Raw genomic sequence first — 12,882 nt, forward strand, 5'->3', positions numbered from 1 at the left:
CGTCCTTTCTTATTTAATTCTTCTTCATCTGCCATTAAAAACCTGCTACAGACGTATTAAATTTCGTACAATTATATGAAGTTCGGTACAGTCAAGGAATCAGTGAAATGCTTCTTTCTTTTCCGCTGTTTGAATCGTTTGGACAAATGGGGAGCCACGAAATCCATGTTTCCACACGATGCGATTACGAATTAATAAAACTCGTATTCATTAAGCTTTGAATCTGGTCGTTAACCAAAAAGGGTATTGCCGTGAGAGAGAGAGAAGCTGCATTGAGGTACTGAGGGAGATAAATGCAGTACCAGAGGCGATGGAGCTCGCCGGTTTTACAATTTTCGGAGGCTTGAACTGACAAAGCAGGCGCTGTGTTACCCGCTGCCGCCGTTAAAACTTTAAATAATTAGATAAAAACAAAAAAGCGGAAATATGGGTGCTCTGTTTAGATGGTTTCACGTCTAAGTTCTCAGGGCTAGGAATTAATGACAAGCCCACCGACCTGTTTCATGATTTATTTTCCGTATATTTTTTAGCGAAAAGCTGGGAGGCCACATGATCTGTTTCTTTGTTCGTTTGAACTGGTATATGCTGCCATCTCCGTGTGAGAAATTTTAGTGTGAGATTCTTATCAGACGCCGCATGCTTGCGGGTTAAGCTCAAAAGGCCGCTTCAATAATGGTCAAGTCAAGAAGACATCTTAGATGCTTCTTGTTTTAAGCGAATTTTCTAAGGTTCTCTATTCATTTTTAATGGACCTTTCTGGTGATCAGTAAAACTGAAAAAACCAGAGCATTTACTCCTCTCTGCTCTTTAACTGATCTCTTCCTCTTCTCAATATATAGAGGGTCGAGCTGCTCGTCTTCCTCCACTCTCTCTTCCCATTTGCTTTTTCCTTTTCCTTTTCCTCTGATTCCTCTTGGAGCGGGTTTCTCAGAAGTTTTAGCTGGGAAACTACCCACCCACATTTCTCTTTTTCTCAGTCAAGGGATTGTTTTTTGTCTCTCTTGGTGTTCCCCGTTTTGGGTTCTCTTGCTCCTTTTTTGCTCTTGAGAACTCGCTTCAATGGCGTCTGTTATCTGTTGCGTTTTCCTGCTACTGTTACCTTTCACTTCAGCGGGGCATGACTATTCGCAGGCTCTGAGCAAGGGCATTCTCTTCTTTGAAGCCCAGAGATCTGGGTACCTCCCCGGTAGCCAGAGAGTCAATTGGAGAGCTAATTCTGGTCTGGAAGATGGAAAAGCTAATGGGGTAAATTTCTCTCTTGTAGCTTGTTTTACTATTACTTCCTGTTTTTTAATCTCGGATTTTTCGTAACTATCTGCATTCCTTTGTGAATCCTTTACTTCTGCCTGCATTTAGCTGATTATGCGCCGTTTCCTGTCTTCTCTCCTTGATATTTCTTCACTACGTTTCATGTCACTTTTCGAGTCTTCTGCTGTTTACCAGGGAAACGATGTTATGATCATTTCTGCTATTTAGTCTTTTTGGTTGAAGTAAAGGCCCCCCCTTTCAGACGGAAGTGTCTGTCGTCTATATTAATTGCTATATATATATATATATATATATATATATATATATATATATATATATATATTTGTAGAAGTTCTTCGGCAAAAAAGACTACTCTGTTTTTCTGAAGCAATTTAAAAGAGGCTATTCTGTTTTTCTGAAACAGTTTCCTTCCGATTTTAAATTTTCTAGCTAAGGTAGGTTTGTAGGAGGATCCTTTAATGGTATTTGAAGGGGAAATTGTGCGCAACGATTTCTCTCCATTTCCACGCGTTTATTCAAGCATTTTCTGAAATATTTGAATAAACATTGCTTTGCTCAGTAGTCAAAGGCTCAGATTACTTGTTAAAGACCATCTTGTTTGAAACTTTCTTCTACGATTTTGACACCAAAAGATGAAAATAACAAACAAGTCACAAGCATCATTTAATCAAGTGGTTATCTTTCGTTATCAGGTTGATCTAGTAGGAGGGTACTACGATGCAGGGGACAATGTGAAGTTTGGGCTCCCTATGGCGTTCACCATAACAATGATGTCTTGGAGCATAGTCGAGTATGGCAAGCAAATGGCTGCCGCTGGAGAGCTTGGCCATGCCCTTGAAGCGGTAAAATGGGGAACTGATTACCTCATTAAAGCGCACCCTGAGCCCAACGTCCTCTACGGTGAGGTGAGTAATCCCATATCTGCTGCTTCGTTTTTCAAGATAGGAGTGATCTCTGTTTTTCACTGGTCACTTTCGGATCTTTTCGATTTATTTTTCGACTGTTCCTGTTCCCGATTTCTGCATTTCGCACGCCCCTGATATTGAATTGCATCTTATGCACTTGAAGCAGTTTTATTCTGAAATTTTTTGGAATTTTCTGAGCAGGTGGGTGACGGAAACACAGACCACTACTGCTGGCAAAGGCCTGAGGACATGACTACATCTCGTAAGGCCTACAAGGTCGATGTCAACAACCCGGGCTCTGACCTCGCCGGCGAAACTGCGGCGGCAATGGCAGCAGCCTCCATGGTTTTCCGCCATTCAAACCCCGCTTACTCCAACGAGCTGCTCAGCCACGCTAAGCAGGTTCATTACTTCATAAACTTACTTTAACCTCCATGATTAAGATCTTAGAGGCCAAGACGGTTAGTCCATTTGCGCTTTCGGCGCACGCTAGCTTATGGTTGTGTTGAGATAACTTACGGTCAGCGTGCGAGGGCATTAAGGGAGTAAGGAGGCATCAGGTATCTTGGTCGCAGGTACTGATTCTAACTTGCGCCGATTGTTTCTCTGGTCCCACATCGAACTTCAAACGCCCTCTTCTCTACACGGCCATTACTCCCGCAGTGGCGTTTGGTCAAGTAATCATGAATTGTGGGTCCAGCCGTTAGTCGTGGCCGTTACGGTGTGTGTGCGAGTAAGATTAGGCAGTTTTTCCGTTTACGGTGGACGGGCTTGTTTACCGTTTGGATATCCTCTGCCGTTCGATCTGGGTCTTCTGTAGGCACGTGGCCAGATCTGTCGGTGGTTTGTCCGCTTGTGCCATGTCTCTAATGGATGACCACTTTTGGACTGTTTCCAAGTAAAACAATCCAAATAGACCGTTACTTTTTTGGCGCGACAAAGAAGGCGCCCTCGAATTAATTTGAATAGTATAATCTGTGTGTTTAACTGCTGGTTATTACACTAAACCCCTACGTTAACTGTTTGTTAAACCTGACGTGGGTCTTCTTCTTCTTTTTGTTGTTGTGGATTTCAGCTTTTCGAATTTGCAGACAAATACAGGGGGAAATACGACAGCAGCATTACGGTGGCCCAGAAGTATTACCGATCTTACAGTGGATATGCTGTAAGTTTCTGATTTCACGTCGGTGTCAGGGGCATCTTTTGCCGTGAGTGGTGGAGCTGATAAGCTTGGTTCTTGCAGGATGAGTTGCTATGGGCTTCAGCTTGGTTATATCATGCTACCAATGAACCGTACTATCTGAACTATCTCGGTAACAATGGCGATGTCTTGGGCGGAACCGGCTGGGCCATGAGCGAATTCGGTTGGGACGTGAAGTATGCCGGAGTCCAGGTTCTTGCGTCCAAGGTACTAAAATGTCCTTGTGCGGACTGTAGACTGGATGCTTCACAGTACTACATTGTGCTTCGTGGTTAATTACAGGGGTTCTGATGATTTTTCCTTTTTTGCTGCTGTCTCCAGTTCCTCATGCAAGGAAGGGGTGCTCATCACTCGCCTGTGTTTCAAAAATTTCAACAAAAGGCAGAATACTTCATGTGTGCATGCCTAGGAAAGGGAGGAAGAAATGTGCAGAGGACCCCTGGAGGACTACTCTTCCGGCAGAGATGGAACAATATGCAGTTTGTCACCAGTGCTTCCTTTCTAGTGACCGTTTACTCTGACTATCTGGCTTCCGCTGGCAGAAGCATAAGCTGTGCAGCCGGCAATGTCCCATCTTCTGAGCTTCTCGGATTTGCTAAATCTCAGGTGATCATCTATATTCTTTACCGTGACTATAATTTGATGACTCAGAACTTGGCCTCTGTTTCGATTGCAGTGTTTGAGTCCGCCCTCATTTACCGATTGAATAGTTAAGACTTATTTTTGCTGCTATTAGGTGGATTACATTCTGGGAGACAATCCAAGAGCTACAAGCTACATGGTGGGATACGGAAACAACTATCCACGACAAGTTCATCACCGTGCTTCCTCTATTGTCTCCATTAAGGTGGATTCAAAATTTGTGGGTTGCAGAGAAGGCTATGCAGATTGGTACTCGAGGAAGGGAGGAGATCCCAATCTTCTTGTTGGTGCAATCGTGGGAGGGCCTGATGCCTACGATAATTTTGCCGATGAGAGAGACAATTATGAACAAACAGAGCCTGCAACATACAACAATGCACCTCTTATTGGTTTATTGGCTCGTCTTCACGGCGGCAATGGTGGACTAAACCAACTCCTTCCAGGTATATGCGGGTTAAAACATAGGAATGATTTGTCTAATTCTGTTCTTTAGTTCTGATTTGCTTATTCTTATATCTTATTCGAAATGTTTTACAGTGGTTCTTCCCAAACCTCAGCCTGTTCAGAAGCGGCCTCAAAATAAGCCACTTCCTGCTCCCGTCGCCAAAACAACTCCTGCTCCAGGTACTAGCAACATCTCTCTTGGTCACTTCCTAGTTTAATCGAGATGATGCTATTGGTAAAGAAAAATCTGTAGCTCGAGGTTAACGACTTCTGTTATACTGTTGCAGCTAAAGCTTATTCTCCCGTCCTGGTTGAACAAAAGACTACCGCTTCATGGATTGCCAAGGGAAAAGTTTACTACAGATACTCGACCATTGTCACAAACAAATCTGGGAAAACGGTGAAAAACCTTAAGCTTTCGATTGCAAAGCTTTATGGACCACTGTGGGGTCTTTCTCGATCAGAAGGGGCCTATGGTTTTCCCTCTTGGCTTAATTCCTTGGCAGCTGGAAAGAGCCTTGAGTTCGTGTACGTTCATTCTGCTTCCCCTGCCGACGTTAGAGTAGCTGGCTACACCCTGGAGTGAGAGAAGAGGCGTCAATGGTTTTAGTGCCCTAGTGTTCGATATACTTCCTGATTGCAGGATCAAAGTTGTGCAGTTATACAGTACAGTGGAGAGGTTTTCTTTTTCTTTTTCCTTTTTTAGCTTTGGCTTCTTGTTTTCTTGTTTATCCTGTGGCTTGGTTAGATATCTAGCGCAACTTAGGGTAAGTAAAATAAGTATGAGATTTCGGGAGTAAGGAGTGAAGAGACGAAGTATAAGAGTGCTCATCCTCTTTCTCCTCGTCTGTTAGCTTTTCTTTGTTTTACAACAGATTGGGAAATCAGAAAACGAGTGAAGGAAAGGGTCGATTGGTGAAGTTCCATCCGACCTGATGTTGAGTCTTCTTTCTGTATTAAATCACATTTCTCTGTGATGTACTCTTCATGTAAGATTTTATATGAATACACTTTGTGCAAACTTTTGATTTTATCTTTGATGTGTGATTTCATCGTTCCGGCAAAACAATTGATCTAATGACCAAACACCAGTCGTTATAGAAACCATTCCAGTGAATGCGTTCTGTCATTGTTTAGTGTACTTCGTGAAGTTTATGTATTACTTATGAAGAATCGGACAGACTAATCAAAATCTTGAAACAGTAACTTCACTAGAAAGATACACAATGGAAACAGTAACTCTTGTTCTATCATAGTGTTTTTCTTTTGCCAATTACAGAACCTTGAGCACCTATCTACCAATCAAGAAGAGACCTCCAGAACCTGTAATTGTGATGGAACGCAATAAAGTAAATAGTGTTCGGATTTGAAGCATGGCAATAGCCTTGATCATATTCGTCAAGACGGTCGTATTTTGCACTGGGAAGAGATGGAACCATTACAATCCTTCATCTAGGGATATTAGACCCATAGTAGCTACCTAATCTGCAATAGCTGAACATATAATTATCGCAAAGTTTTGCAAATTTGTTTTTCTTTTTGCGGGTCTTCGCAGTCAAGAGGACCATGGTTGAACTTGCTCATTTGCTTCTCTTGACGAGGTTGGGAGTCGCTACCGACACCAATGTGAAGGATCCGAGTTTTTATGAGTGAAGGATAGGGTGCTCTTCCAGTTCTTTCTGCAGGATCGGGACGATGGTTAGAAGAAATCCTATATTTCACCGCAAGAAATTTCATCATAGGAGCCTTGTGTTCATTACGGTTGAACAACACCCAGAAATCGAAAATGGCATCGCACGAAGACACCCTTTATTCAATCACACCGACAAAATCATGAACTTCCTATTCCGAAACAAAGGACATATGCAGTAATGATTTTAAAAATAAAGCTAAAATCGGATCATTCTTCGCACTCATCGCCTCTGCTTTCTGTGGCTCACATCCTCGAGCTGTATTAACTGGGGTAGTCGTCCTTGAATTCTATCTATGATTCCGGGGCCATTTTCTGTCTCGTAATCTTCCCCTCCAGATACTGTCTGCAATCTCAGTCCGAACTTCTGACTCTCGCTTGAAATTACAGTTTAAAATATAAAATCCGATTACTTCACCTTCTTCATCGCCGCCTGCAAAAGCTCTAACGCCAATTGCCAACCAAATACACTCACTTCTCACGTACTCCAATTATTGCCATATTTCCGCACTCATTTCAGTGATTAATGCCCCGAGTTTGGTCCACAAATGCAAGCTTTTCCATAGGATGGCCGGCTCGAGGTGCATCCCCAGCCCCAACTGCAATCGCCCGTAATGACGTGACTGCAGATAATAAAGTTAGGTCCAGTTAAAAGCCATTCCAGGGCTGCAAGTGTGGCCATCCTCGTTAATTCTCATTGGTCGTTTCACAGAATTCGGTCGCGGAAGCTATTTCTCTTAATCGATAAAAGTCAGGGTTGAGTAAGTCACGGCCGGTTAGGTAAGGGAAGAGGCGAAGAAAGTAAGGGAACGAATCACTCTCTTCTCGCATCTCAGCATTTCACTTTCAGTTGGATTTCCAGTTCCGTTATCGTTTGAGATTGGTGAACCGGTCTAGAGTAAAGCTTGGAGGGCGTGTCTTGGAAGTTTATAAGATTGCGTCTAGTGGCTTTGAACCGAGCTGGCTCTAGTTCGGCTTCGGCTTGATTCCGGCTCGGTATATCCCAATCTTGAACCGAGTTCGAGATCCGGGATCGGCTCGAAAGCTCGCAAGTTGGCTCGTTAATTTAAGGGGTTGGTACAGGATTTGAGAGAGTTGGGACCGGTGAGTGGGACTGGAGTGGGAATGAAAGCGAGGGGGGAACAATTCTTCCTCTCCTCGTCACCGTTGAGCCCCTCCTGCCATGGCTGTGGCCGCCTCTTTCGTCGTCGATAACTGCCTTGCCGGTCGCCTTTTGCTTTTCTGTCGCTGTCGATTCTGTGGTTGCCGCTCGATTTCTTCCCCCTCGTCTGCCTTCTTTTTTGTTTTTATCGCCACCACTTTTGTCACCACCGCTTCCGTCACAGTCGTTACCTCAACGAAAGTTCCTCGCCAGTGCTGCTGCTTCCCTTGGTGTTGTTCCTCGTCTCGGTAGAAAACCAGAACCAGCAGAAGCAATACCTAAGTTAAGGGGTGAAACCCGCAAGATGTGAAAAAAATAAAAATAAGTTTCTATGGACTATTAGTGTCTCATGTTTTTTGTAAACAATTTTTTTATTAAATTTTTTTTTTTAAAATATTTTCCTGACAATATGGGCTAGAAAACCGTATAGAAATTTTTTGAATAAGTATTTGATAGTTGATACTGTAATACTTTTAGCACGAGGTAATTTTCATAGTAATTTTGTGTTAGACATTTTATTTGATTAAAAATTTATTGATAAGTATAGTAATATATTAGATTGATTATTAATTTTTATTTATTTCCCTATAAGAGGCAATAAGAGGTCTATTAAACTTTCCTAAGAAAATTTTAAAATATAGGATTTTAAAGTTTAATTTTCTAATAAGTCACTAATAGTAATAGGATTTTATTTAAAATTTTTTTTGGAAATATGTGTGGTAGGAAAAATATTTCTAGTTTTTCCTAGAATATAAAATTTCAACTAAGGGCACTAAGGAGGCCATAGTAAATTTATGGCTAAATTCAAAAATTACAAAATAAGTTAGACAATATTTGGAGTAAAAAAGTTTAATATTGGTGCTTTATAATCCATTATTGAAATTCAATCTTGAACCTCTCGTATCATTTTTTTTTTTAAATGTATGCATAATTTTATATAATTTATTTGACATATATTTTATATAGAGTATTAAATATAGGATAAGCTCGAGTTTGAACTCGGTAAAAATTATTAGGCTTGAATTTGATTACAATTTTAGGTTCGAGGATAGGGTCGGTCGAGCTCAAATTCAAAATATTTAAATCAAGCTCGGCTTGAACAAGGTTCGGATTTAGCTGGATTCGATGCCACTTTTATTCTTAATTTTAAGTAGAGGTTATTTATAATTTTATGTAAAATATATATAATTTTATATATAATTTATTTGACATGTATTTTTTAAAAAGTTTTAAATATATTTTAGAGCTTGATCTCGAGACTTATATTTTTTAAAAAAATTTAAATAAATATTAAAATTTGAACTTAGGTTAAAATTATTAAAATCAAACTTAATAAATAAATAATAATTTTAGGCTCGAGACTTTTAAATCAGGCTGAACATATCCAGGTTGGGGTTCGAGTAGGCTGATGCCACCCGGCTGTATATGGGGCGGGTTTGCATGGAGATGCGCTGGGTAACCCGATTAGCTGATCATTTTCCTCCTCTCTGACCGGTCTGAGTCGACTTTATTCAGTCCCACGCCACTGCTGCCAAAGTCTGCCACGTTACCTTATTTCTGGAAAACAGCCACGAACCTTTTGCAAGTTTCGTAAATTACGCACCCTTACAGAAATATCTTTCGGCCGAATGAAATCACTAAAGAAGATGAGAGGGCGCCACGTGTGAGAGAAACAAATATCCACCGTCCACGTCTCATAACGAAAAAAACACGTTGAGATCCGTTTGTGGTACACGAATGCGTTTCCGGCTACAGGTGGCGCGGTTTCTTGCGATCAGACGATCGGACGGACCAAGTTTGACCAACAAGCTCCTTGTTTTTTCCCTGCATCCATTCATTCATTTACTCTATACGGACCATCTCTGAGCGGAAAGATATCTTTGAAACGGCGCGGCGGGGCAGAGGGGGAAAAGAGTGATCAGAGGTGCGACGCAGAGGTTCGAATTTTCGTGGCAGCACTGTGAATATGAGGCGGGCGGTTTGTGCTGGTAGCCGGGGGGAAATGGAGACGGTTTCTCTCAAGCGAACGAGGATCGCTCGTCGGAAGAGGCTGGAAATCTTACAGCTGAGGTCCCTCACTCAGGGCTCCGATGGTTTGATTCGTGAGAAAGATGGCGGGAAATCGAAGAGGAAGCTGGACGGGAAGCTGCGACTGACGGACGGTTTTGATACTACTGAGGTTTCCCTGTCACTGAGTTTGGAGTCGTCGTCTTCGTCGTCAGACATCTCGGATATTCTGAAAAAAAATATTCCGATCGGAATCCTGCTCTCGAGAGGGAAGTTTCTCGACGACGACGAGGCGAGGAATACCCCGTGGCGAGCGCACGGAGCGGTGTCTGTCTGCGGGAGGAGGAGAGCGATGGAGGACGCCGTGAAGGTGGCGCCCGGGCTGATTTCAAGCGGAGAGGAGTCGGGTTCGGTGTACGATTTCTTCGGAGTGTACGATGGGCACGGAGGATGCCAGGTGGCGCACGTGTGCCGCGACCGACTGCACGTGGTGCTGGCGACTGAGGTCGAGGACCGCCGCGGCGAGGCCAAGGGTGTGGACTGGAAGGAGGTTATGGAGACCGGGTTCTCGAAATTGGACAGTGAAATTGGGAAGAGCGTGTCGGAGGGGCAGGAGAACGGGGTGATGGGCACTTCGATGAAGACTGTGGGGTCCACTGCGGTGGTGGCTTTGGTGGGGGCTGCAACCTTGATCGTAGCCAATTGTGGGGATTCAAGGGCTGTGATGTCTCGTGGTGGGGCTGTGGTCCCGCTGTCCTGTGATCATAAGGTAACGCCATTCCTTCCGTTTTGATCATCTCTTTATAAAATTATAACCTGCCGGCCGGGGGCGGACAATTTGATACTCTGGGCCAGAAAAAGTCGGACTGGATTGTGTATTGAGAAATCGGCTAAGGGCTAATTTTCCTAGCTAACGACCCTCAAACTGACCCATCGATGAAAATCTAGCAAGTACTAGGAGCTTTTATATGGGGCAGAACCTTGAAATGTGAATTTTTTTTATTTTATTTTTTATTTTTTTATATTTTTGTTGAAGATTTATGTAGGTGAAGTCATCCGCCTTCTTCATTTTCCCTTCAACAATTCGAAGTGCTTTTCTTGCGTATTCTTGATGAACCAGCCTTTATGCATAGATGTAGGAGGATTTGTGTGGGAAGTAATAAGCCCCTTTACGTCTCTTCATCTGCAAAGAATTCTCGACGTGAGAACACAGAGACAAAAGGCCCGATCTTTGAATGGGGAAAAGAATGGGTCTGCAGGGTCCCAAATGAATTGGCTTATTTGAAAAAACCCTTGTTCTTTGGAAGATCTATCTCTTGTCTGGTACTGCATGGTTCCACTCTGCAAGAACTCCGAATCATTCCCTTGAAGCGTATCCTCTTTATTATAAATGATCCGCTTGCCCCGAAATGACCTGGCCTATAATAGCTTAGCAAAATCGAGTTTATCTGGTTATAGCTGAACAGCTATCACGAATGCTGCTCAGGTTGGGGATTCAATGTTCACACCTATCAAAATCCCTCCTTTCTGAATACGCAGTTTGTAGAAAATGGCTAGTTTCGGCTTGGTGTTCTCAAGTTATTGATTAACTACCAATTCTCTTGATTGAATCGTTGGAGTAATTACTTGGTAAGGGTGGGAGCTATTTTTCCTGCGTTACTGCCATTGTAGGAGAAGTGAAATGGAGAGTGGAGGACACTAATCTTTTAATTGAAGTTGAGAGTAGTGAGAGATGACATCATGTCACCTCATTCCATTTGAAGTTTCTTAAATAACCAAAGTGAATATTTTGGTTGTCATAACTAAAGGGAATTCTTTGGGTGAGACAAATTTCGTCTCCCTTTTGCTCCTAAATGGCTTAAACAAAATTATAAAATGAAAAGTGCAGAATGGATTAAATAGTGAAACGCGGAGTTTTTTTTTTCTGGCAGAAAAACAAAGCTTGGGGCAATTCAACCTTATGAATCTCTTGTGTTTTCTTTTTCATTTTCTATGGAACTAGATGTAACTGATTTTTTATTGATTAAACATGGAGCTAGCTCTGTGAGAACTCACTCTTCTTTCACAGCCTGACAGGCCAGATGAGATGGCAAGAGTGGAGGCAGCTGGAGGGAGGGTCATTAACTGGGATGGCCACCGAGTTTTGGGTGTCCTTGCTACTTCACGATCTATTGGTATGTTTCTCTATCAAATATCAATAGTTATTTTCAGTAACTAATGTTTTTGCAATCAATTCAAAGAACAGAACTACATTTGCGACTTCGTATACTGATCTCTGATGTTTCGTTCCGGCTGACTGGCCATGCAGGTGATCATTATTTGAAGCCTTACGTTATTTCAGAACCAGAGGTGACCATCACGGAGAGGACGGTAGAGGATGAGTTTCTCATATTGGCAAGTGACGGTTTGTGGGATGTTGTGTCGAACGAAACGGCATGTGAAGTGGTTAGAAGGTGCCTTGTGGGGAATCCAGTTGGAAAGAGATTGAAACGGACAGTCGATGGAGATGGATCTGCTGAGGCAGCAGCACTGTTAGTAGAGCTAGCCATGGGTCGAGGAAGCAACGACAACATTAGTGTAATCGTGATAGATTTAAGGAAATCAAGTAAATTATAACTTCCATGTGCATGAATATAATAGTTCCGTGTTTCTGTTTTTTTATCAAGAAGTTTTTATAGTCCATCGACGAGTTTGGAGCAGAGGAGAGAGAAGAAATAGCAATCTGTCCTACAGTTGTTCACTCAGAGGTCGGCAAAAGTTGAAAAGCTTGAGCTGTTGCCCCAGCGGAGCGGAGGCAATCACGCTTCGGTAGTTCCCGGAAGTTGGTTTAGCTTACGAGATGATTGCTTGGGGATCTTTGGAGGATTAGTTGCTTCCGTAAAGCGCCTGGCCAGCATGGGTTTGTCATACTTGTCGTGTTTGTCTAGGCTTAGTAGTTTGCGTAAAGCACCAGGCGAAGTTGACAGCCCAACGGCTGCGGAAACATGGAGCTCTAGGAGCCTGGTGACGAGCCTCTCTCTTCTGCAAGATCCCGTAGAAGAGGGTGAGGAAGAAATTTCATGCACCACTGGAAAAGAAAGCAGCACGCGGCGGGAGATTGTCTACGGTTGGAAGATGGGTTTGGTGGGTAGTCAGTGAAGAAACGACTCCACCAATCCAGAGTCGCTAGGTTCAAAACGAGCCGTCGCTGTGGCAGGAACCGGACGTGACTTACCAACAGATGAGCTCAACCGACGAAACGAAGTAATTGAGTTGATATGATTTTATGAGTTGAATTCAAAGTCGGAGATATTGTTCCAGGCTAAGGACAAATTCTTTTCGAGGAACCGATTGGCAGTAGTGCCCAACTGTGTACACGTTACCGGGCACTTGAAATAAGGGACGTGGTGACTAGTTCTTGTGAATGAGACTTTTTAACCGTAACCCATGCTTCTGCAACTCGCGGGAACTTTCCTTTTCACAGACGTACAGCCATCAAGCCTTACCAGTTTAGAGACCAGAATCGTTAGCAGTTAGACTTGATTGAAAATAGTGAAATCAAGTATCAAGTCCATGAACTATC

General features: G+C 42.8%; 2 protein-coding genes across 2 annotated transcripts; both read left to right on the forward strand.

The window, feature by feature from the left end:
* Positions 1 to 859: 859 nt before the first annotated feature.
* Positions 860 to 5,494, forward strand: LOC137961961 (endoglucanase 6-like). The gene is made up of 9 exons (XM_068808623.1): positions 860 to 1,245; positions 1,962 to 2,174; positions 2,376 to 2,576; positions 3,250 to 3,339; positions 3,418 to 3,582; positions 3,697 to 3,981; positions 4,112 to 4,460; positions 4,555 to 4,641; positions 4,749 to 5,494. Exons 1-9 carry the CDS (start codon positions 1,060 to 1,062, stop codon positions 5,045 to 5,047), a joined length of 1,875 nt encoding a protein of 624 aa, XP_068664724.1. The 5' UTR covers positions 860 to 1,059; the 3' UTR covers positions 5,048 to 5,494.
* A 3,719-nt stretch (positions 5,495 to 9,213) lies between these two features.
* LOC137962244 (protein phosphatase 2C 51-like) lies at positions 9,214 to 12,304 on the forward strand. The gene is made up of 3 exons (XM_068809002.1): positions 9,214 to 10,089; positions 11,389 to 11,494; positions 11,629 to 12,304. Exons 1-3 carry the CDS (start codon positions 9,280 to 9,282, stop codon positions 11,934 to 11,936), a joined length of 1,224 nt encoding a protein of 407 aa, XP_068665103.1. The 5' UTR covers positions 9,214 to 9,279; the 3' UTR covers positions 11,937 to 12,304.
* Positions 12,305 to 12,882: the final 578 nt, after the last annotated feature.

Source organism: Aristolochia californica, unplaced genomic scaffold, assembly GCF_029961685.1.
Source record: "Aristolochia californica isolate CCGP_79_NKW_82.1479 unplaced genomic scaffold, dmAriCali1.0.hap1 SCAF_4, whole genome shotgun sequence".
NCBI classification, from domain to species: domain Eukaryota; kingdom Viridiplantae; phylum Streptophyta; class Magnoliopsida; order Piperales; family Aristolochiaceae; genus Aristolochia; species Aristolochia californica.

Bases quoted from the DNA above. Each gene is read 5' to 3' on its own strand.
- LOC137961961 (XM_068808623.1), top strand. From the start codon at position 1,060: ATGGCGTCTGTTATCTGTTGCGTTTTCCTGCTACTGTTACCTTTCACT. The intron at 2,175-2,375 runs GTGAGTAATCCC...TTTTCTGAGCAG, and splicing joins CCAACGTCCTCTACGGTGAG to GTGGGTGACGGAAACACAGA. The intron at 4,461-4,554 runs GTATATGCGGGT...AATGTTTTACAG, and splicing joins ACTAAACCAACTCCTTCCAG to TGGTTCTTCCCAAACCTCAG.
- LOC137962244 (XM_068809002.1), top strand. From the start codon at position 9,280: ATGAGGCGGGCGGTTTGTGCTGGTAGCCGGGGGGAAATGGAGACGGTT. The intron at 10,090-11,388 runs GTAACGCCATTC...CTTCTTTCACAG, and splicing joins CGCTGTCCTGTGATCATAAG to CCTGACAGGCCAGATGAGAT. The intron at 11,495-11,628 runs GTATGTTTCTCT...CTGGCCATGCAG, and splicing joins TGCTACTTCACGATCTATTG to GTGATCATTATTTGAAGCCT.